We start from the raw sequence: 24,571 nt of genomic DNA on the forward strand, positions 1-24,571 counted from the left end.
ACCTAAATTTGAAAGGTGGCTCAAGTGGTAGAGAGTACTAACCTTGAGCAAAAGGCTAAGGGACAGTGACCAGGCCCCCTGAGTTCAACCTTATTTTCCTGGAGTAAAAAATTTTGTTTTCAAGTTCATCAGGGACACCAAGAAAGATCATTTGCCAAATCCAGCCATCATCTTTGTGCCCATATCGTCCTAGAGTTCATGGACACAGTTAGATGATAACTTCCACTAAAATTTACTATAAAATATCAAAATGCACCACACTAGTCTTTTTCTAGAACTGCTACAGTTTAACTGTTGGTAAAGATTTGGGCTCTAGTCAGGCAGGAAGAAGTGACTACACTGGAATTCCTGCTTATTTGCTAATCAGAGATTATTTTAAAATCTAATACCCCTGAAGTATTAGAAAATGAAGCATATGGGAATTTCATTTGTTGACAGAAAATGCAGAACTTTCAATTGAGCTCTAGTGAAGAACTGGGGGGTGGGGGGGAGAAGGTCATCAGTATGATTGGTTATGATGTATTACTGAAATTGATGCAAATGACTCACTAAAGGTGTTTTTCTGCAATTTACTTTACTGTTATTATAAAGGTGATATACAGAGGGCCTACAGTTATATAAGTCAGGTAAAGAGCGCATTTCTTTCTGGACAATGTCACCTGTTCCCTTGCTCTCTCCCAGTTTTTTCCTCCCATCCCCACTCACAAGTTGTATAGTTCAATATAATGTTTCAATATAATGTTTATTGAGAACCACTGCTGCAAAAAGTTGTTTTATTCGACGAGGAATAGGAAAGTGAAAAACACTGAAGCATGTCTGAGTTTAGCTGCTGGGATCCAGAATTACAAATATGGAGAAAATGTCCACTGTAGTCAGTAAACATTGACAACTCTCTCTCTCTCTCTCTCTCTCTCTCTCTCTCTCTCTCTCTCTCTCCTCTCTCTCTCTCTCTCTCTCTCTCTTTGACAGTCCTGGGCCTTGACCAAAGGGCCTGAGCACTGTCCCTGGCTTCTGTTTTGCTCAAGGCTAGCACTCTACCACTTGAGCTACAGCGCCACTTCCGGCTTTTTCTACATATGTGGTGCTAAGGAATTGATTCCAGGGCTTCATACATGCTAGGCAAGCACCCTACCACTAGGCCACATTCCCAGCCCCAATAGTTCATTTTAAAAAGGAAAATAAGCAGGCTGAGATTTAGCTCAGTAGACTTGCCTACTTGCCTAGCAAGTATGAACATTTGGGTTTGGTATTCAGTACCATACCATACCAAAAAAAAAAAAAAAGGAAAATAAGGTTTCCTTGTATTAAAAGGACATCTGAAACTATAATTACCTTGTCAGTAAGCCCCTCAAGTATGTTTAGAAAAGATGTAAAGTTATTGGCATAAAAATCTTGATTAGGCTGAGCACTGGTAGCTCTTGAAATCCTAGCTATTCAGGAGGCTGAGATCTGAGGATTGCGGTTCAAAGCCAGCTTGGGCAAGAAAGTCTTTGCGACTCTTATCTCCAATTAACCAACAGAAAACTGGAAGTGGTGCTGTGGCTGAAAGTGGTAGGGTGTTAGCCTTGAGTGCAAAAGCGCAGAGTCTGTACAGAGCCCATGCCCCGGGTTCATGTGGAAGACAGTGAATATAAGACTTTACTTTGCATGCAAATTCTAGGTTAGAGACTGCTATAATAAACGTGTTTTAGACGAATTTTACAACGGCCATTTTACAATGGAATGGAAGAGTCTGAGGGCAAGGTCACCTAGGTGCTACTATGCCAGTCCAAAAATAGACCCCACTAGGAATGAGAAGACAAGGAAAGGAAGATGTAGCTAAAATGTGATGCCAAGGGGGGGAAAATAGTAACCTTAAGAGAGCTAGGATGACTTCTGGGATCATCATTCCATTGCGTCTTTGATACAAAACTTCAGCAAATGGAAATGGAGCTGTGGCTCAAGTGGTATAGCTCTAGCGTTGAGCACAAAAGCTCAGCCTCATGACTGGCACCGAAAAAAAGAAAAAAAAGAAAAAGAAAGAGCGGAAAAAAAGATTTTATAATGTCAGTGATTATCATCAATATGAATTAAGTGTTTAAAATTTTTGAGATTTGCTGATTTACATATATAATCTACATGTGTGTACACATAGATGTATGAAATCTACCCAAGTAAAATTTTCAGTGAAAATGAAAAAAAAAAAGAACTTCGGCAAAAAACTCTGAATCGACTAAAAATGTCTCTGACGTCACTAACTCAGTCCTCAACGGTTAATGTAGTTAAATTCAACTTAACAGAAGGCTTGGGTTCACTTGAGGATGTGGGCAGCGTAGCCCGAAAATATACTTTCTCTCAGTGTATTAAAAAGGCTTAGCAATTCTCATCTGTCATGTCAGAATTTCCTTGGATCACAGGCACGCTCCTCCCCCACTGTGAGGATCACTGAACCTTTGGGGGAGGGGGGCCCCCCAAGTCCTCTCAACCACCATCAGACCCCTCCAAGCCAAGTTCAGATTCCACGGCTTCCAACAGGTTAGGCCTCACGAATACATCCAGAACCGTTTAGCGGCTTGTTGAAGCTCTCCACTGTGGAGCGTTAAATGAGCATTTCCCATCAGGGCTCATGGCGGCCGGCAGCCGGGCGAGGAGCCCGAGTGGCTCCAGGAAGGGGCGGCGGGAGGAGGCCAGCGAGGCCGGGCTTGGCTGCAGCCGGCTAGGTCCTTTCTTCCTTGGGTATTTCATCCTGCCAGGCACCACCGCGGATCGACAGGATCCTCTTCCCTTTCCGGGTGTGGAACAGTCAAGCTGACAACCCCCAAGTCCTTGACGGGCGACGTCCTAGGGAGCGGAGGGCACACGCTGGGCGGGACCGGGAGCCATGGATAGGTGGTTCCCAGGCACATCTCCCAGCTCCGCCCGAGGAGAGCCGGTAGCGCGCCCCGGCTTCCGGGTGCCAATAGGAAGCCACTCGGGAAACCCCAGACCCCTCCCTCTGAGGGGGGAAAAAAAAAAAAGCGCAGACGGCGTCTCCGTTTCCACAGTAACAGGCCGCGGCGTGACGTCACTTCCGCCACCCTGTCTGGACTCCAGACTGTAGGGAGGAAAAGAGGAAAACTGAGCAACAGCCACGACGGTGGACGCGAGCGTCTCCGGTGTGCGCATGCGCCCGCTCAGCGGCCTGCTTCTATTTATGTGGGGGTTCCAACATGGCGGCTGCGGCGACCCTAGCGATGGCGGTGGAGTCCATCAGAACATAGTAGCGGGGAAGGGGACACGGTCCGCACTCACGGTGGCGTCGGCGGAGACGGCTGAGGGTGGAGGAGGGAAGAAGAGCGACGGAGAGCAAGCGGAAGGGCGGACGGGCACGCCGCGCGGCGAGGAAGCGAGCGCCGGCCGGAGCGAAAGCCGAGGGCCAGAACAGTGGGGATGGCGGAGCCGCGCAGGGTAGCGTTCATTAGCCTGTCACCGGTGCGGCGGCGCGAGCCCGAGTTCCCGGGGGCCGAGCGCGAGCCCGAGCCCCCCCGGCCCGAGCCGCAGCCGTTCCGGGAGCCGGCCCCCCGCCCGGACGCGCAGCCCCCGCCGCGGGAGAAGCCGCTCCCCCAGCGCGAGGTCAGCCGCGCCGAGCCGCCCATGTCGCTGCAGCGGGAGCCGCCGCGGCCGGAGCCGCCGCCGCCGCCGCCGCCGCCGCTGCTTCCCTCGCAGCCGCCCCCGCGGCGGGAGCCGGCCTCCCGGGCCGAGCGGCCGCCGCGGCCGCCCGGGGAGACGGTGCGACTGGAGCTGGAGCTCAAGGACCCCACGGACGAGAGCTGCGTGGAGTTCAGTTACCCGGAGCTGCTGCTGTGCGGAGAACAACGGGTACAGAGGATTCCTCCCTCCCGCCCCGTCCAGACCCCGGGAGCCTCGGGACCCGCCGCCTCCCCCATCTGGTTTGCACCTTCGGATGCTCCCGGGCCACGTCCTGGTCTTCCCCCCCCCCCTCCTCCGAGGATGGGGTGCCTACCGGGGGGGTTGGTGTGGGGGGCGAGAGGGCTGGGGCCGAGCGCCGCCCGCTGGGCTTCCCGGGATTGGGGGGGGGTGGCCCGGGCTCTTCCCCCCCCCACCCCGACGCCGCACGGAGCCTGTTCCTTTCTCTCCCCCCCCCCCACCTCCCCGCACCTTTGGAAGCACCTCACATTTTGCTCCTTTCCTCCCCCCACCCCTAAATCCTGGGGGTCCCCTGCATGTGCCGTGTGGTGGCCGGGGTTCTCCTGGCGGCGCTCCCAGCTGTCGCTCGGGTGGGAAGCGAGCGAAAAAAACCTTGGGGGACACGCCCCCCAGTCTGAAGCCCGGAGATTGTGTAACCTCGGTTTCATCCTCATCCTCCCTGCTGGTCGCGCCGGCACCCTAGCCGCAGCTGGGGGCTGTGTGCGGGTGGGTTGGTTTTTTTCTTGTTGTTTTTTTTTCCTCCTCCCCTTGATTGAAAAGGATTTAAGCGTAGTTAAAACCTCTGTGGAGATTGAGAATCTGACTTTAGGAATGGAGCAGTGGGTTAGTGATCTGATGACTTTTCGTGTCGGTATCGGTAAATATTTAGCGCTGTGTGTGTGTGTGTGTGTGTGTGTGTGTGTGTGTGTGTGTGTGGCGTTCGGTCATATTGTCACTGAACGAAAGGTGTCTCTCCGGTTTCATTGGGCGCTCGACCAAACATATCTCTATTTGATTGTATATCATTAGAGGGCCGAGTTTGGAGGATATTGTACTTGCCCATTGTGATTTCTGGAGAAAGATGGAAAAAGTCTTGGTTCTGAAAATTTTTTTTTAACTGTGTTTTGAAAATTCGTAGGTGTACATTGACGAGACTGGTGAACAATGGGGGTTCAAGCAGCGGTGTGTTGATAATTGTAGTTTTTATTATTGTGGGCTGGTGATCTTTAGAGGTGAGGTAGAAATGGAGAGGGAGTAACAGGAAAAAAAAATTAAAAAAATAAAAAGAAGAACATTGTTCCTCTGCTGTCTAGTGATTTTGCCCTCTGTTAGGCAGTGCTTTTAGCACACTGTCTAATGGACTCCACAAGTCATCTGTGTTCTTTTTCCTCCTCGGCTAATCTTTGTAGTTCAAATGAATGACTCCTTAGTCAAAAAGTATCACATTAAGCAATGTTATTAAATAGTGTTTGTTTTGTAACCAGTTCTTCTTTTGAACATTAATTAGAGATACTTTGTCAAATCCCAAATGGTTCAACCAAGCTAAACAGTTAAGGATATAGTCTGTTTCGGTCTCTACTGGGTCATATTTGGCCCTATAGATTTCTTGAGCCCTCTTTAGTTTGTTTGTTTATTTATTTATTTATGCTAGTCCTGGGCCTTGGGCTCAGGGCCTGAGCACTGTCCCTGGCTTCTTTTGGCTCAAGGCTAGCACTCTGCCATTTGAGCCACAGCGCCCCTTCTAGCCCTTTTCTATATATGTGGTACCAGGGAATCGAACTCAGGGCTTCATGTATATGAGGCAAGCACTATTGTCACTAGGCCATATTCCTAGCCCTTTTTTTTAAAATAATAAAAATGATATCATTTTTTCCACCAAAGAATAGGAAAAATGCTGGACTGGAACAGTTTTTCCCCCTCCAAATAAATTGTATTCAACCTGCTAATTATTATAAAAGTAGGTTTGTGATTTTTCTAAGTTACAGGTCCAAACATCTTTGGGTAAAAATGCATAATACACTGGATGCAGTGGCTCATGCTTGTAATCCTAGCTACTCAGGAGGCTGAGATATTAGGATATTGGTTTGAAGTCACCCTGGACAGGAAAGTCTGTGAGACTCTTTATCTCCATTAAACTACCAAAAAAAAAAAAAAAAAAAGGAAATGGAGATGTGGCTCAACTGGTAGAGCACCATGTTTGAGCCAGAGAAGCTCTAGGATAACACCTAGGTCTTAAGTTCAAGCCCCAGGACCTGAAAAAAAAAAAAGGCATAATACCAGCTTTTTTTTTTTTTTTGGCCAGTCCTGGGCCTTGGACTCAGGGCCTGAGCACTGTCCCTGGCTTCTTTTTGCTCAAGGCTAGCACTCTGCCGCTTGAGCCACAGCGCCACTTCTGGCCATTTCCTGTATATGTTGTGCTGGGGAATTGAACCCAGGGCCTCATGTATACGAGGCAGGCGCTCTTGCCACTAGGCCATATCCCCAGCCCAATACCAGCTTTTGTTTATGGAGGTTTTACTATAACTTGGACATAGTACTAAGCAATGTACACAGTTCATCTAAATTTAATCCTCCAGAGCTCATGAAAGAAGAACCATTATTCCTGTTCTACCAATGAAGTTAACACAGAGAGTGGTTATACTTAATTTTTTTTTTTTTTTTTTTTTGGCCAGTCCTGGGGCTTGGACTCAGGGCCTGAGCACTGTCCCTGGCTTCTTTTTGCTCAAGGCTAGCACTCTGCCACTTTTGAGCCACAGCGCCGCTTCTGGCCATTTTCTGTATATGTGGTGCTGGGGAATTGAACCCAGGGCCTCATGTATAGGAGGCAAGCACTCTTGCCACTAGGCCATATCCCCAGCCCCAATTTTTTAAAATTAAGTAATTAGTTTTTTGGCCAGTCCTGGGCTTGGGCTCAGGGCCTGAGCACTGTCCCTGTCTTGTTTCTCAAGGCTAGCACTCTGCCACCTGAGCCACAGCGCCCCTTCTGGCCTTTTTCCATATATGTGGTGCTGGGGAATGGAACCGAGAGCTTCATGTGTAGGAGGCAAGCGCTCTTGCCACTAGGACATATTCCCAGCCCCTTAACTTATAATTTAAATTTAGAGGATCCTGCCAAAATGAAGTCAGTGATAGTAGAAGTATAGACCTCTATTATGACTTTCTTTGTATGGTTGTTTATGCCATGATAAATTAATGTGCATGCTTTCATCATAAATTTTATGAAAAAGTTTACTTTGACATCCTAGCTTTGTTATTTGATTGAATACAGAAACTATTGTACTCATTTCAGACTTAGGAACAGAATTATGAGAAATGCATTATCAGGAGATTTCACCATCATGCACTGTAGTATGTACCTGTTAGAACTAACTGGATAGTAATTGTCTATACATATACTATTGTATATGTGGTCTGTCATTGAGTAGAGCATTATTGTGTGGTGTGTGATTGTACTTTCATGTTCTAAGAGAAGCATGATCAGTTCTATTTAACTTTTGTATTTATTCCATACATACTATCAGTTTAGGGGTTTGTTAGACCCGTTTTTCTTCATTGCCTAGTGAGCCATATATATCTTTGTCATATTCCACCAAAAAATCTGTTTCATTGTTTATTTGTTTTGTTTTTGCTGCCAGTTCTGGGGCGTGGACTCAGGGCCTGAGCACTGTGCCTGGCTTCTATTTGCTCAAGGCTAGCACTCTGCCACTTGAGCCACAGCGCCACCTCTGGCCATTTTCTGTATATATGGTGCTGGGGAATTGAACCTAGGGCTTCATGTATATGAGGTAAGCCACTAGGCCATATCCCCAGCCCTACACTATACTTACATAGTAAAGATTTGCCAGACTTTGCTATAACTATCCCTAGTTAATATGCTTATTACACAAGAAAGTATAGGGAATATTTGTATAATTATAATTGTTATAGTTTCATGAAAGGAAGTCCTAGAAGAAAGACAATTGGAAAGCAAAACATAGACATTAGAAAAGGCCTGAAAAGTGTTGGTTCCCAAATTTGCTTTTTCTTTTCTTCTCTTCTCTGAGAAGAGCCCATTTATTTTCAGAGATATCATAATACTTTCAAAAGTAATTTTAATTTTAACATAATTGGGCAGTGTACCTTGTAGAAAGCTGAATAGAAAAGGAAAAGAGATCTTTTAAAATTAGGAGGGAGGGGCTGGGGATATGGCCTAGTGGCAAGAGTGCTTGCCTTGTATACGTGAGGCCCTGGGTTCGATTCCCCAGCTCCACATATACAGAAAACAGCCAGAAGTGGCGCTGTGGCTCAAGTGGCAGAGTGCTAGCCTTGAGCAAAAAGAAGCCAGGGGCAGTGCTCAGGCCCCGAGTTCAAGGCCCAGGACTGGCAAAAAAAAAAATAAATAAATAAATAAAATTAGGAGGGAAAAAACACCCTAAATTTTTGAAAATTTTGTAGCTTTAGATTTCAAAGTTGATGGGTGTGGGGATGTAAAAAGGTGTTATGAGTGGATACCATCAACATTATGATTACTACTATCTATGTTGTGATGCATTTATTTGGCCCTCTCCTGACATATAGGAGTGAAAACCTTAGCTAACTGAAACTAATCAGATTATTTTCTATGCTGTATTCATGAAGACAAACACAGTTAAATAAGTATGTCTTGGTTAAATATGAAGAACAAGACTACCTTCCAGCCAGGCGTTGGAGGCTCATGCCTGTAATTTTAGCTATTAGGAGGCTGAGATCTGAGGATGGCAGTTTGAAGCCAGCCTGGGAAGGAAAGTCCATGACAGTTGTATCTCTTATTAACCACCAAAAATCTGTAACTGAAGCTGTGGCTCAAGTGGTAGAGCACTAGCCTTGTGCACAAAAGCTTAGGGCCAGCACCCGTACCCTGAGGTCAGACCCCAGGACCCCCCACCCTCTCCCTTCTCTCTACCTTTCAGGTTGTTAAGTTGCAGGTAGATAAATCCTTAACCTTCTTGTTTCTGTGCAGTCTGGAGCCATGATTTAAGGTGGTTCCGATGATGACCCAGGTATTGACATCATCTCCTAAAACATTAATTTGTCATGTTGGTTAAAGGGTGATAGTGCATTTTAGGAATAAGTTCTGGTGGTGATTGATACACAAGGAAAAAATTTAACTCTTAGCCAGAAAATCATTTAACCATACCAGTATTTGAGAATGTAATTGAATGTTTACTGTAAAGAGAAAAATATTTGTAGTGTTTGTTTGTTTTGTTTTTTTTTTGCTAGTCCTGGGGCTTGAACTCGGCCTGAGCACTGTCCCTGGCTTCTTTTTGCTCAAGGCTAGCACTCTACCACTTGAGCCACAGCGCCACTCTGGCCTTTTCTATACATGTGGTACTGAGGAATTGAACCCAGGGCTTCATGTATACGAGGCGAGCACTTTATCACCAGGCCATATTCCCAGCCCTTGTAGTGTTAATATAACTATACTGTTAAAGAATTCTGTGGTATTCCATTGTTTGTCATATTTAATATATTGGATAAGATTATAAAGATGTAGAAATTGTGTTAATGACAGAATCAAAGGACAAAATTATTGCATTAACTTTTGCATGGTGTAGCTGTTTACCAGATTAAAAAAAATGAAATTCACATAGTTTTAAGGGAGATAAGCTCTTTTTAACTGAAAAGTGAGTTTATTTTCTCAGTTTTAAAGACCATCAAGTGTAAATTAGAGATGTACTTTTTTTCTGTCCAGTGTAAATTAGAGAGGCACTTTTAGGCACTTTTTTTCTAAGTGCTGGTTCTGGGGCTTGAATTCAGTCCCTCGTTTTTTTTTTGTGTGTGTGTTTTTTTTCTTGCCAGTCCTGGGACTGGGAATCACGGCCTGAGCACTGTCTCTGGCTTCTTTTTGCTTAATGTCAACACTCTATCACTTGAGCCACAGTGCCACTTCCAGCTTTTTCTGTTAATGTGGTGCTGAGGAATTGAACCCAGGGCTTCATGCATGCAAGGCAAGCACTATACCTCTAAGCCATATACCCAGCCCAGTCCCTCATGTTTTTTAATTAATGCAAGCCTAGTGTTCTACCATTTGAGCCACACTTTCACTTGCTTTTGCTGGTTAAATGGAGATAAAATTTTCCTGCCCAGGCTGGCTTCCCACTGCAGTCTTTAGATCCCAGCTTCCTGGTTAGCTGGGATTACAGGCGTGAGCCACTGGAGCCCAGCAGGAGATGTACTTTTGATGCCTTTATGGAGTATAATAAAATACTTTAAGATGGCATATAAAGGTGCTTCTAACTAAAAACACAGATTCCAACTAGGCACTAGTGGCTCTGTAATCTTAGCTATGTTGGAGGCTGAGAGCTGAGGATTGCAGTTTAGAGCCAGTCCTGGGCCGGAAAAGTCTATGAGACTCTCCAGTTAACCACCCAAAACTGAAAGTGGTAGAGCACTAGCTTTTAGCAGAAGAGCTCAGGGATAGCCTCCAAGACCCTAAGTTGGATGGCTAATAATAATATGTTTATATTTGCACATGTAAAACGAGTAAGACTGATGAAGACCTGGTATTCACAGTGACTCGAGGGAACCATTTATAATCATAATAGTAACAATAAAATGTAGTAGTTGCTCTCTGTCCTAAATTGTAGCCTAAAACAAAGGCTATCCTCTAAGCATGCCTTTTGTTGTTCTTTATTTCTTACCAGTCTATTCCTGGTTTTTTCCTTTTGGTGCACTTATGACTCATAACTCCAATTGGGATAAAGAATTTATAAATTTTTTACTTATTATAATCGAAAAATTGATTCTAAAATTTGAATGTTGGTTGTTGATTAATTAGAGATAAGAGCATTATGGACTAGCTGGTGCCAGTGCCTGTAATCCTAGCTACTGAGAATGTTGAGATCTGAGGACTGTGGTTCAAAGCCAGCCCAGGCAGGAAAGTCCATGAGACTCTTACCTCTAATTAACGACTGGAAAACCGGAAGTGGTGCTGTGATCCAAATGGTAGAGCACTAGCCTTGAGCTGAAGAGCTCAGGGGCAAGGCCCAGGCCCAAGTTCAAGCCCCACAACTGACAAAAAACAAAGTATTATGGACTTTTCTACCTGGACTGGCTTCATATTGTTATCCTCAGATCTCAGCCTTTGGAGTAGCTAGGATTATAGTAATGAGCCATTGGTGCCCAGCTTATTTTTACCTTTTTATACATTAAAAACCTCATGTAAAATGTGACTCCTAAAATAGTGAACTGCCTGTTTGTGGCTTGCCTATTTGTTTTGACACATAGATGGCCAATATAGGCTACTTGCTTGCCTGTGTATGTATGCCTGTGTGTCATAAACGACATATTATATGTTTAACTTTGACTCTTTTCTACTAAGAAAGCCGTGATAATGTAATCTTTTTGCAGCTGTTGCACCATTCTAGCTTTGTTTAAAAATGTATGTTCCCCTGATAGATATCTGTTGGCAGGAGAGAGTTGATAGGTTGTGAATTTTGAGTCTCAGCGGAAGGCCATGGCAGCTGCAGATACTTGAGTGGTAGTAATTTGTGGGCACATGATCAATCAACTATTGGTTCTCTAGTTAATTTGGAGATCTTTTCATAGGTAATCTTAGATTTGATATTAAGTAGAGTTATACATGTTTTCATTTTTACCTAATGTTTTTGGGAGGTTACCTTGTTACTTTGGAGGAAAGGATGATACCATTTTGCAGGTGGTATCCATTTGGATTGTTGAGCTCTTGGCCACCAAAAGCTATAGAATGATAAAAAGTCTACCAAAGCTGCAAACATTTTCTCTACTTTTAATGCTTCTGATTTTTTTGTTAGTTTTAGGAAAAACTGACTTATTGACTAAAAACATATTCAACACTGAGTAATAATAAATTGAAGTAATTATTTATTAGTAATACATTCTTGAATATGTTTAATATGCTGTTGAATACAGCTATATAGTCAATTATACTGAAAGAGTGACACAATTAACTGAACTAATATGCCTTTATTTTTTCTCCTGTTTACTTTGCATCAGAAGAAGTTTGTTCAAACAGAAGACCCATTTAATGAAGAGCAGCGGGAGAGGAAAGAAGTGGAAATGTTGGCTAAGAAGTTTGAAATGAAATATGTGAGTTAATAAACAGATGCACCTATATAGTTTTATCTTATTGACGAATTTTCTTTCTGTGACTGGTTGGGAAGACCTATGCCTTTCCTTGTTTTTTCTCAAATGAATGGTTAGACTATCAGATAAAGAGTCTGATAGGTTTGTGATGGTTATAGTAATGGGCACCATTTATTATAGTCCTTCTAGAGTCTAGGCAGTTTGCTGAATATATACCTCTCAAAAACTACCAGGTAAGTAGTATGGGCCACATTTAACAAATGAAGAAACTGAGTCTTTGAGCTCACGGTTAAATAACTGACCTACAATCACCTGGTATAACAAGCTTAGGCACATTCAGGTCTGTCTAGCCCTCTTCCTAGGCTCAGCCATATAGAACACTATCTTAATTCTTTTGCTGTAGTTCTCAAACCATCTGCCTCTTAAGCATTTAAGAGAATAAATGTATGTATGTACTATATATGTACAGAAATGTACTGAATATATCTATCTCATTATATGTTTGTACTATATGTCAGTGTAATTATATATATATTAAAAAATGGAACATTTTTGAAAATGTATATTCTATAATGTATGTCACCATATATTACTTTTTCTTGTTTGGTTTTGTTTTTGTTGCCAATCTTGGGACTTGAACTCAGGGCCTAGTTGCTCAAGGTTAGCATGCTGCCCCTTGAGCCACAGTGCCACTTCTGGCCGTTTTCTATTATGTGGTGCTGAGGAATCGAACAAAGGGCTTCATGTATACAAGGCGAGCACTTTTACCGCTAGGCCATATCCCAGCCCCATATTAGTTTTTCTTAAGTTGCTTAACATTTTTCTCCCCGTGTCCCTGTGTTTATCTTATGGCTTTAACTACTCTTGACATTTTGCTGAAACAAAACGAGGTTGAGAAACCACCCCTTCTGGCTTCTTTGTGATTACTGGAAAGTGTCTCACATAGATAGTATATCAGCTCACAGAAACTTGCTATTCACATTATCCTCAAAACGCAGCTAGACCCAAGGTTGACACTTGATGGCTCCTTGTAGTTAAGAAGCCATTTGGTGGTGAGAGAAATATATGAGACTAGGTTGGAATTTGAATCAGATTCTACATCTACTTTACAATCTTCAAATTGTATCCTTTAGGTGAGGTTATTTTACTTTTTAGACCACAGTTGTCTTATTGTAAACTACTGAGAAGTTTAAGAATTTCCAGACACTTCTGGCTTTTTATCTGACTATTTAATTATATGGATGAACTGATGAATGCTTTAATATAAAAAAAATAGCAGAAGGTCTTACTCTAATTTGTAATGCTTAATTACAATGTAATCTTCTGAAATTATAATGTATCACAATGTATAAGTCCTAAATTACTGTCTGCATTTTTTTTTTTTTTGTGCCAGTACTGGGATTTGAAGTTGGCCTGGAACTTGATCTTGGTCTTTTATGTGTTCATTCTTTGTGTGTGTGTTTGTATGTATGTGTTAGTTCATGAACGGGGGGCTTGAACTCAGAGCTTGGGCATTATCCTTGAGCATTTATGCTGAAAACTAGTGATCTACCACTTGAGCCACAGCACCACTTCTGGCTTTTTCTGGAGACAAGTGCCGTGGATGTTCCTTCCTCTGGTTGGCTTCAAACTGTGATCCTCAGATCTTGCCTCCTGAGTAGCTAGGATTATAGTCATGAGCCACTGGCACCCAGCTGTTGTTTTTTTGAGAGAGGGTCTCACTTTGTGACTGGGCCAGCCTGGACTGTGTTCTTCATTTGTGCTTCTGCTTCTCTGGGATGACAGGTAGAGATGGACTCTCATTAAGTTGTTTTGGTCTGGGATAGCCTTGGATCACAATTCTTGATCTCTGCCTTCTAAGTAACTAGGATTAAAGGATTGAGTTACTATGCCCAGCTCTTTTTTTTTTTTTTTTTTTTGCCAGTCCTGGGCCTTGGACTCAGGGCCTGAGCACTGTCCCTGGCTTCTTTTTACTCAAGGCTAGTACTCTGCCACTTGAGCCACAGTGTCACCCGTTTTCTATATATGTGGTGCTGAGGAATCAAACCCAGGGCTTCATCTATACGGGGCAAGCACTCTTGCTACTAGGTCATATTCCCTGCCCCTCTTTTTTTTTTTTTTTGCCTGTCATGGGGCTTGAGTTCTGGGCTTGGGTGCTGTCTCTGAGTTCTTCAGCCCAAGGCTAGAGCTCTGCTACTTGAGCCACAACACCATTTCCTGTTTTCTGGTGGTTAATTGGAGATAAGAGTTTCATAGCCTTTCCTGCCCCGGCTGGCTTTGAACCACAGTCCTTAGATCTCATCATCCTGAGTAGCTATGATTACAGGCATGAGCCACCAGTGCCTGGCACAGCTCTGGCTTTTAAATACATCATAAATTAGTTGAATATTTTAACAAGCAGTACATGGTTCAAAATGCAAAAAAACCAGGCCGGGAATATGGCCTCATACTAAAGTGCTCGCTTCGTATACATGAAGCCCTGGGTTCAGTTCCTCAGTACCACATATATAGAAAAGGCCGGAAGTGGCACTGTGGCTCAAGTGGTAGAGTGCTAGCCTTGAGTAAAAAGAAGCCAGGGACAGTGCTCAGGCCCTGAGTTCAAGCCCCAGACCTGGCAAAAAAAAACCCAAGACAAAACAAAATGCAAAAAACACAGTGAAAAATTTTTCCTTTTATTATTCTACCCACCCACCTAATTCTACTTCCTAAACAAGTAACATTTTGAGTGAGTTCTAGAGAGTGAGTTCTCTGGCTTCTTGATTTTTTTGCTGAAGGCTAGCACTCTAGCACTTGAGCCACAGCGCCACTCTGGCTTTTTCTATATAAGTGGTGCTGAGGAATTGATCCCAGGGCTTCATGTATACGAGGTGAGCACTTTACCACTAGGCCCTATTCCCAGCCCGGAAAAATAGTTTTTTAGTACTTTGTAAAATGTCATTTTGCTTCACTTTCAAGCTTATTTGAAAGACAGAGTCCTAGAAGATTTAGGTAAAAGAATTTATGCTTTTTAAATTTTGCTATCACTAAATTATTAGTTACTGCTGCCTCCAGCACTATATTAGAGTACTTTATTCCCCTGTGGACTACTAAACTAGAGTTTACAATTGCCCTTGGCAAAAAAGGAAAATTCCTAGCAGGTGATCCTGTAGGTAACTGACTCAGTATAAGTTGTACTGCTTCCAAGGCAGCATTAACTTTTAATTAAGGACCTCTAGGGTTGTAATTGGTTTAGAAAAACCTATATTCTGAAAGTTGTTCGGTGTATAAAATTGAACTCTCAACAACTTGGACATATTCAGGCATTGTGATTTTGCAGGGATAAAGTACTGTTCTTGGTAGGGTCCAGATTTTTGAGACTATGCTTCTTTTTCAAATTTTTATTTTGTCTATTCTCACTTATATTCCAGTTAAAGGTTTAAAGTGTCCTACATCATGAAGAATTTTATTCATGAGTGTTACTTATTTTATAGCATTATTTGGAACCTTTTAAGAAAATCTGAAAAATGAGAGAAGGTAATTTATTTGGCTCCAGACCATCACAGAAGATGGCTTAACCAGAAGCTCCAGCTACTCTAGATTCTGAAGGAGGATCCTGAGATTCTTCCAGGCAGTGTAGCAAGACCTGGTCTCAAAAAACAAAACAAAACAGGAAACAAGCCTGGTGGCTCCACCAGTATCTTAGCTACTCTGGAGGCTGAGATCTGAGGATTGAGATTCAAAGCCAGATGGAGCTGGAACTTCTTTGAGATTCTTATCTCCAGTTAACCAGTGGAAAAATGGAAGTGGCTGAAAGTGGTAGAGTGCTAGCCTTGAGCAAAAAGAGCTCAAGGACAGAGCCCAGGCCAAGAGTTGAAGCTCCACAACCAACAAACAAACAACCGCCCCCAACCCAAAAATTCTCTCAGATGTTTTAGTAGTTGTGAATCAGTGAAATCAGAAATTAAAGAAGTATGAAGTTAAAAAGAAGCACCAAAGGGGCTGGGAATAAGGCCTAGTGGCAAGAGTGCTTGCCTCATATACATGAAGCCCTGGGTTTGATTCCTCAGCACCACATATACAGAAAATGGCCAGAAGTGGACTGTGGCTCAAGTGGCAGAGTGCTAGCCTTGAGCAAAAAAGAAGCCAGGGACAGTGCTCAGGCCCTGAGTTCACGGCGTAGGACTGGCCAAAAAAAAAAAAAAAAAGCACCATATATTGAGTTCATGGGATTTCCTTCTCATTCTATTTACCCCTCCTCTCTTTTTTGTCTGTGTGTGGGACTTGAACTCAGGACCTGAGTGCTGTCTCTGAGCTTTTTCACACAAAGCTAGCACTCTACCACTTTGAGCCACTGCACCACTTCCATTTTCTGGTGGTTAATCGGAGATAAGAGTCTCATGAGGACTTTTCTGCCCAGGCTAGCTTTGACCTGCAGCCCTCAGATCTCAGCTTCCTGAGTAGGCAGGATTACAGGCGTGAGCCACTGGCGTCCTGCTTACTGTCCCATTTTTAGGGTCTGTGTTATTTCCTATTATGTTGTTCTTATTTTCAGATTATGTGACAGTTCATATTTGGCACCAATTGTTAGATGTTTTGTTGTTTTTTTTTGCGGAGGCAAGAACAGTATTTGTATCTGTAACATACTAAATTATACGTACATTTTATTAAATAGCTAAGTCTAAGTGTTGATATGTTAGTCTATAAGCTCCAAATTACTTAGAGCAGATGGCTGGCCTATGCCTATAATCTCAGGATCACAGTTTGAAGCCAGCCTAACCAATCACCACAAAGCCAGAGGTGGAGCTGTGACTCAAGTGGTAGGTGCGGGCCTTGAGTAAAAAACCTAAGGGCAGTACCCAGGCCCAGAGTTCAAGCCCCAGGACCAGCACATAAAAACAGTGTTCTCAAGTATGGCAGTGATAGCATACAGATTCTATTAAAGCATTTATGTGCTGTAAGTGGGAATTGGGGGGGGGGGTTGAAATTACATCAGTTACTGATTACTAATTGATTATCCATACAGATGGATGATCACAGCTCCCCTGAGAGCTTTCCAGTCTGTGTTTCCTATGTTAGGCCTTATGTATGGTGCCTAAGGAGCAACTTGTTGGGATTTAGGTAGTTTGGGGAAACTTGTTAATATCACCACAAAAGAAACTTATACTTGCAAAACACAAATACCAGTATAGTTAGGGTTATACAGACCAACAATAGTATACAGCCAGCTATATCTACAGGTTCTATATTTGTGGACACAGCCAATGACAGTATTATTCCCCCCAAATAATTGTACCTTTAGTGTATATGTGAAGGCTTTTATCTTATTATTAGTTCCCAAGCAGTACAGATTTATAATGACTACTTACATATCCTTCACATCATATTAGGTATTATCAATAATCTATAGAGAATTTCAAGTTCATGGGAGAATGAGAGTATACTCACATACTTTCCCACTTTATTTAAGGTACTTAAACACTGTGTATATGCTGGAGGGCAGAGAGGTTCTTAAATTGAAGAGAATTTTTAGGTTCAAATAGTGGGTTTCCTTCCTTTTTTTTTTTTTTAATTGCAAGTACCAGTTCTAATCACTTGCCATATTATGCTCTTTTAATTCCAAGACCTCTAAGGGCTAAATACATTTTCTTAAACTTCCTTAAATTCATATAGAACTACTAATAATCAACTGTGTTAGAGTATTTGGGAGAAATCACTGTAAGTGGAGATTAGAGAAATCTTACACATTATCTGTGCTGTTTAGTTGGCTCCTGGCTATCTTAAAACTTCACCCTTTTCTATTGGTAGGTTGAAGAAATCAGCATAGGGCTGGAAATATTGCCTAGTAGTTGAGTTCTTGCCTTGCATACATGAAGCCCCGGATTTTTGATTCCTCAGCACCACTTATATAGAAAAAAAGCCAGAAGTGGCGCTGTGGCTCAAGTGGTAGAGTGCTGGCCTCGAGCAAAAAGAAGCCGGGGACAGTGCTCAGGCCCTGAGGTCAAGCCTCAGGACTGGCAAAAAAAAAAGAGAGAGAGAGAGAGAGAGAGAGAGAGAGGAAAAGAAGAGAAAAAGAAAAGAGAAAGCAGCATAGATATAGAGATAAGTTTGTATGGCAAACTCAGGACCAGTAGAGAAGGTTTCAAATTAAGGGATATTTGTTTAGTATAAGTCTGGATCTCTAGGTACTGGTGGCTCACACCTGTAATCCTAGCTACTCAGGAGGCTGAGATCCAAGGATAAAGTTTGAAGTCAGCCAGGCAGGAAAGTCCTGGAGACTCCTATCTTCAATAAACTACTCAGAAAAAGCTGGAGCTGTGGATCAAGTGGTAGAGCACTAGCTATGAACATAAAGAGGCCCAGGGACAGTGCTCAGGGCATGAGTTTAAGCCCCAGGACTGGCTAAAAAAAAAAAGAGAGAGGGGCTGGGGATATGGCCTAGTGGCAAGAGAGCTTGCCTCCCATACATGAAGCCTAGTTTGATTCCCCAGCACCACGCATACAGAAAATGGCCAGAAGGGGCGCTGTGGCTCAAGTGGCAGAGTGCTAGCCTTGAGCAAAAAGAAGCCAGGGACAGTGCTCAGGCCGAATCCAAGTCTCAAAACTGGCAAAAAACAACAACAAAAAAAAAAAAAAAAAAGAGAGAGAGACTGGATCATTCTTAGCAATTAGTGTTATGCTTCTGTCTGACTGTGTGTTATTTCTTATTTCCTTTTCTATTTATTTGCTATAGGTAATGGCAAGGAGGTCTTGTAATAAGACTGTCTTATGTGTTTTCCAGTTTTAGTGTTACAGAGTCATCATTCTGCAATGACAGGAGACACTGATTATCAGGTTAAGCAGGTACTTATGACTTAGTAAGCAATGTGCTCTGAGTCATATTAAACTAATGGAGTGTTCTTCATTTTAGGTGTAAAAGAATTCAGAAATTTGAATTTTATTTATAAGTAAAATTTGAATTTTACATTACATAATAGATAAACAGTGTTCTATCAGTTGCTGCAAAGGTCTACAAATTTATCAATTAGAACTTTGACTTTATTATAAGAAGCATTGTAAGCTAGAGTTGATTTTAAAAAATTCTCCTAAATGAGTCTGTCTAGTAGAGAAGTCACTAATATACATAACCCTTTGCCCATTTGGCCTGATTTCCTCTAGGTAAAAATGCTTATATATCAGTGTATTTGCTCCTTTGGAGCAGATGTGAAAAGTTTGTATTCAGTGTGTATAATTGCACACCATTGGCCTGCACCATAATCAGGGGAATGGAATTTGGAGGATAGAAAAGGGTGGTATGCATTGGTCATATAAAATAATAATTACTGAAGTGAACTCCAGGAAATGGAAATGAGGTTTTTTTCTTCATTGTTGTTTTATTTATTCTTCTTTTTGTCTTGTTTGCTTGTTTAACTATCAACTGTCTTTGGGAGGGTAAGGGGGGGCACAGAAATGGCGGGATAGAGGGTGAACAAATGCACCAGTGGTACTTAGACACTGTGTTGAAAATGAACTATATAACTTGTAGATGCTAACAAGAGGGAAAAACAGGGAGAACCATGAGGGAAGGGAAGGGCAGGAAAGCCCATGAGACTCTTATTTCCAATTAATACTAACAAACCAAAGATAAGTTTTATTTCAAGTAGTAGATAATTAGCCTTGAGCAGTAAAACTTAGGGACAGTGTGTAAGCCCTGAGTTTAAGCACACACACACACACTTTCCTGCCTGGGCTGGCTTTGAACTGTTATCCTCAGAGCTCAACCTCCTGGGTAGCTAAAATTACAGGTGCCACCAGCACTGAGCAGAATATTTTTTTATTGTCATTATTATTTATTTTTGCCAGATGAGATTAAGCCAAGAATGCACATGATGAACAAGTGCTCTACTGTGAGATCTTGGATTTTTGAGACAAAGCTTACTGGGTAATACAAGGCCCTTGCTGGCCTTGAACTCAATGTATAGAATAAAAATTCAAAAAGTATGCAGGTGATAGGATGAAAAGTATGCCACCTCCTACCCCTAATTCCTGGCTAACCAGTTTCCTCCTCTGAGACAGCCACTGGTGTTGAGGATCTCATTCCAGGAAGTTGTATGTAAGTAGGCATTCGCCTATTATAAAGACTTTGTAGTATAAGGAGGAATAAATACAAGTAAATAAAAATCAGCTGATTAATGAAGTGTGGTAGTATACATCTTTTTCTTGTGTGTGTGATACATATCTTTACTTTAATCTCAGCTAGTTGAACCACACAGGAGGCAGGAAAATCTAGAATTTGAGGCCAGTCTAGGCAAAAAGGTAATGAGATCTTGTCTAACAAAACAAAAAAAAACCTGGGGCTGGGAATGTGGCCTAGTGGCAAGAGTGCTTGCCCTCGTATACATGAAGGCCCTGGGTTTGAGTCCTCAGCACCACATATATAGAAAATGGCCAGAAGTGGCACTGTGGCTCAAATGGCAGAGTGCTAGCCTTGAGCAAAAAGAAGCCAGGGACAGTGCTCAGGCCCTGAGTTGAAGGCAGACTGGCCAAAGGGGGGGGGGGGGGGAACCCTACAAAAAACCAAAATGAAAATAATAAGGGATAAGTTTATAGTCCAGGTGGTAGAGCACTTGCATAATATAGGTGAGGCCTAGTATAACAAAACTTGTAAAAATAAAACGAAAATGAATGGTAGCACAGATCTTTTAGTCCCAGACTTGACTCTGATTTCAGCATTTTTATACATTTTTCATTTTCTTTCTTTCTTTCTTTTTTTTTTTTTTTTTGTGGCCAGTCCTGGGACTCAGGGCCTGAGCACTGTCCCTGGCTTCTTTTTTTGCTCAAGGCTAGCACTCTGCCACTTGAGCCACAGCGCCACTTCTGGCCATTTTCTGTATATGTGGTGCTGGGGAATTGAACCCAGGGCCTCATGTATAGGAGGCAAGCACTCTTGCCACTAGGCCATATCCCCAGCCACATTTTTCATTTTCTATCTCTATAATGTTCAAAAATAATTTTAAGTTGGACTCTAGTGGCTCATACCTGTAATCCTAACTACTAGGGAGGAGAATATTATAAGGATTCCCATTTGAGGCTAGCCCTGGCAAACAGTTTATGAGGCCCTCTCTCAACCAACGGCTAGATAGCTACTGTGGAAAGCATGAACAGGAGGATCAAGGCTCAGTCTGGGCCAAGTGGCCCAGGCCAAAAGAAAAGAGACCCTATCTCAAAAGTAACGAGATAAAAGGGCAGGAAGTGTGGCTCCAGCAGTAGAGCACTTGCCTACCAAGAATGAAGCCCTGAATTCAAAGCACTCTACCATAAGAAAAGAAAAAAATAATTTTAGGTTTACAGAAAAGTTACAGTGAGAACACAGAAATCCTTACACAGTATTTACCCACTCATCCCAGTTGTTAGAATGGCACAATCATCAAGTGCATTTGTTACAACTGGAGGACCACTATTGCTACATTATTTTTTTTTTTTGGGGGGGGGCAGTCCTGGGCCTTGGACTCTGGGCCTGAGCACTGTCCCTGGTTTCTTTTTGCTCAAGGCCAGCACTCTGCCACTTGAGCCACAGCGCCACTTCTGGCCATTTTCTGTATATGTGGTTCTGGGGAATCGAACCCAGGGCCTCATGTGTATGAGGCAGGCACTCTTGCCACTAGGCCATATCCCCAGCCCTATTGCTACATATTAACTAACCTCCATGTTGCACTTGGATTTAGTTGTTTCCCCTTATGTCCTTTTTCAATTCTTAGTTTGCATGGAAGTTCAGGTATTGGCTTTTCTAGACTGGTATGGTTTTTCAGATTCTCCTTGGTGTTTGTTTTTGGGTTGTTGTTTTTTTTTGTGTATGTGTGTGTATGTGGGAGGGGGAGGGCTTGTACTCAGGGCCTGGGCTCTGTCCCTGAGCCCTTTTGCTCAAGGCTAGCATTCTGCCATTTTGAGCCACAGCTCTGCTTCAGATTTCTGGTGGTTAATTGGAGATAAGAATATCATGGGCTTTCCTGCCTGGGCTGGCTTTGAACCGTGATCCTCAGTTCTCAGCTTCCTTGGTAGCTAGGATTCCAGGCGTTAGCTACCAGCTCTCCTTGTTTTTGATAACCATGACAATTTGAGGAATACTAGTCACATATTTTGTACATAGTACTGTGGTTTGGATTTTAAATGTTTTTCTTATGGCCGGGCTAGTATTTCAGGCTTTTGAAAATTAGACTACAAAGGTGAAATTGACTGTAACCTGGCTGAGACAATAGGAGGTTTTCCAGTGTAAAGTTACTTTGTCCCCTTTGTCAAAAACTCATTTGAATTCCTCTGACAGGTCTTATAAAACTTTATTGAAACACCATGCTCACTGAGTCAGTCTAACATATCTGTTCTTTGCAGGGTGGAAAGCCCCGTAAACACCGGAAGGATCGGCTGCAAGATTTAATTGATATAGGCTTTGGCTATGATGAGACAGATCCATTTATTGATAATTCAGAGGCTGTGAGTAATGTATCTTTAATATGGCAGCAAATTCTTGGGCTAGTAAAAGTTAAGGGCAAAGTAACTAAAATAGTTCAGTGAATGCTTTTGTAAGTACTATTTTTAAATCCATGTTCACTGCTTAAAGGTTCATTTTTTTCTTTTTTTTGATTAGAGAATACTGCATGCAGATTTGAAATTTTGTGATGTTAGGTTGGTTTATGGTGAGTTAAAGTAAACTAGATCAGGTTTTGGCTAACTTTTTTTTCCATAAGTGTTACTCAGTAAATATTTGAGACTGGCCGTCACGTGACATTTTACAGTCAGTTACTATCATCGTAACTGGAGCTCAGTGACAATGTGCACGTGAGTCAGTGTCGACAGTGTTGAGTGAAATCTCACTCGTGAGCCCAACATTTAAATTCCTGTTATTTATATGTGCCACAATGTATTAGTCATCCTCTGGTATGTATACGTATAGTGTATATGTACATGTATATACACAGTCCATTCCTTCCAGGCTGTATAAAAGAAGTTGGTGGCTGCATTCACACAGTAGGTTCAGGTTTGCTAACACTATACTAAACCATGATTTGTGATAGGCTGTGTTCCTTTCCAGACCGTATAAAAATCTCTTAAGATTCTTTAATAATTGCTAATTTTCAGACATGTGAAGTTATAAGACTTTCATGACCACCCCTAATTCAAATGAAAAAACAAAACTTTTAAAGGAGAAAGGGTCTAGCCAAGTGATGAATAACAGTATATTAAACTAATGGTTCTTAGTAAGGAATGAGAAATATACTGCCCTTTGAGGTAGAGAAATCTTCCTATTACCATAAAGGTTGTCATTCAACAGATAAGGGCAGAAAAACGCTAAGAAAATGCGCAATAGAGGTCCTGGATTCTAGTCCCACATTGGCTTCTAATTTATGAAGTGACCAGAAACAAATCTTTTAAAGTCACTTTGTTTTCAGTGCCATGATGGCTTATTATGAGGGTCAAGTAAGGTTATGAATATAAACATGTTGAAAAACATAAACAAGTATAAAGTTGTAGATTGAAAAAATTTTTGTTTGTGTTTGTGCCAGCCACCCTCTACACTTGCAGCTTTTTGGTGGTTAATTGGAGATAAGAGTCTCATGGACTTTCCTGCAGGGGTTGGCTTCCTCAGAGCTCAGCTTCCTGAGTAGCTAGGATTACATGAGTGAACCACTGGCACTGGCTTATGAATTCAGTCTTAACATTTCACACATAGGTGACAATTATGGTATTTGTCTTTCTCTGTGTGGTTTATTTTACTTAGTAACTTATAGCTTTGTACATACTAGTGTAAGTTGTAAGTTTTCTTAAGGCCAAATAGTATTCTGTTGTACAGATATATCACATTTACAAAAATTGATGCATTTTCTTTGTTTATTTGTTTTGTTTTTGTTGCCAATCCTGGAGCATGGACTCAGGGCCTGAGCACTGGTCCCTAGCTTCTTTTTGCTCAAGGCTAGCACTCTGCCTCTTGAGCCACAGAGCCACTTTCAGCTTTTTTCTATATATGTGGTGCTGAGGAATTGAACCCAGGGCTTCATGTTTACGAGGTGAGCACTTTACCACTAGACCATATTCCAGCCCCCCAAAATTGAGGCTTTTTTTTTTTTTTTTTGCCAGTCCTAGGCTTGAACTCAGGGCCTGAGCACTGTCCCTGGCTTCTTTTTGCTCAAGGCTAGCACTTCACCACTTGAGCCACAGCGCCACTTCTGGCCATTTTCTATATATGTGATGCTGGGGAATCGAACCCAGGGCTTCATGTATACAAGGCAAGCACTCTTGCCACTAGGTTGAGGCATTTTCTGATGTACACTTAAGTTGTTTTTAATATGCTGCCTATTGTGGCTAGTGCTTCTCTTTGGTGTATACCTAGGAGTGGGATTTGTTGTTGGATTTGCAGTTTTGTAGTTCATATTTAATGTTTTTATGAGTGAACTTCTTTGACATTTATAGAATTATAGACAGTAGAATGTATCTGGATCTTCTTTTAAATCTAGTATGATGAATTAGTTCCTGCTTCTCTAACAACAAAATATGGAGGCTTTTATATCAATACTGGCACTCTGCAGTTTCGCCAAGCTTCAGATACTGAAGAAGAAGATACTACAGACAACCAAAAGCACAAACCACCCAAGGTGAGTATATTCAACATTATAACAAATAGTAGGGGTAACAGTGGATTCGTAAGCTGTACTTTTTGTTGTTTTGTTTTGTTGGGTTTTTGTAGTGTTGGGGATGGAGTCCAGGACTTTATGCATGGAAGGCAAGAGCTCTACCACTCTTCTCCTGCCTCAAGCCCAGCGTGTACTCTTTGAATGTCATTTATGCCATACCTGTGAATGAAAAGAATAAAACATTA

The 24,571-nt window shown here is 42.2% G+C and overlaps 1 protein-coding gene across 3 annotated transcripts in view; it reads left to right on the top strand.

Moving 5' to 3' along the window:
* The first annotated feature begins 2,961 nt into the window (after positions 1-2,961).
* Positions 2,962-24,571, top strand: part of Ubn2 (ubinuclein 2) — a 77,761-nt gene continuing 56,151 nt past the window's right edge. Inside the window, exons 1-4 of one of the 3 annotated variants that reach the window (XM_048340301.1) lie at positions 2,962-3,837; positions 11,662-11,751; positions 22,090-22,191; positions 24,210-24,347. In XM_048340301.1, coding sequence (XP_048196258.1) covers positions 3,409-3,837; positions 11,662-11,751; positions 22,090-22,191; positions 24,210-24,347 — 759 coding nt within the window. In that variant the 5' untranslated portion in view covers positions 2,962-3,408. Of the gene's footprint in view, positions 3,838-11,658; positions 11,752-22,089; positions 22,192-24,209; positions 24,348-24,571 lie in introns of all 3 variants that reach the window. The other 2 variants (XM_048340300.1, XM_048340302.1) reach the window with 2 other exon arrangements.

The sequence above is a fragment of the Perognathus longimembris genome, chromosome 2 (assembly GCF_023159225.1).
Source record: "Perognathus longimembris pacificus isolate PPM17 chromosome 2, ASM2315922v1, whole genome shotgun sequence".
Classification (NCBI taxonomy): Eukaryota; Metazoa; Chordata; class Mammalia; order Rodentia; family Heteromyidae; genus Perognathus; species Perognathus longimembris.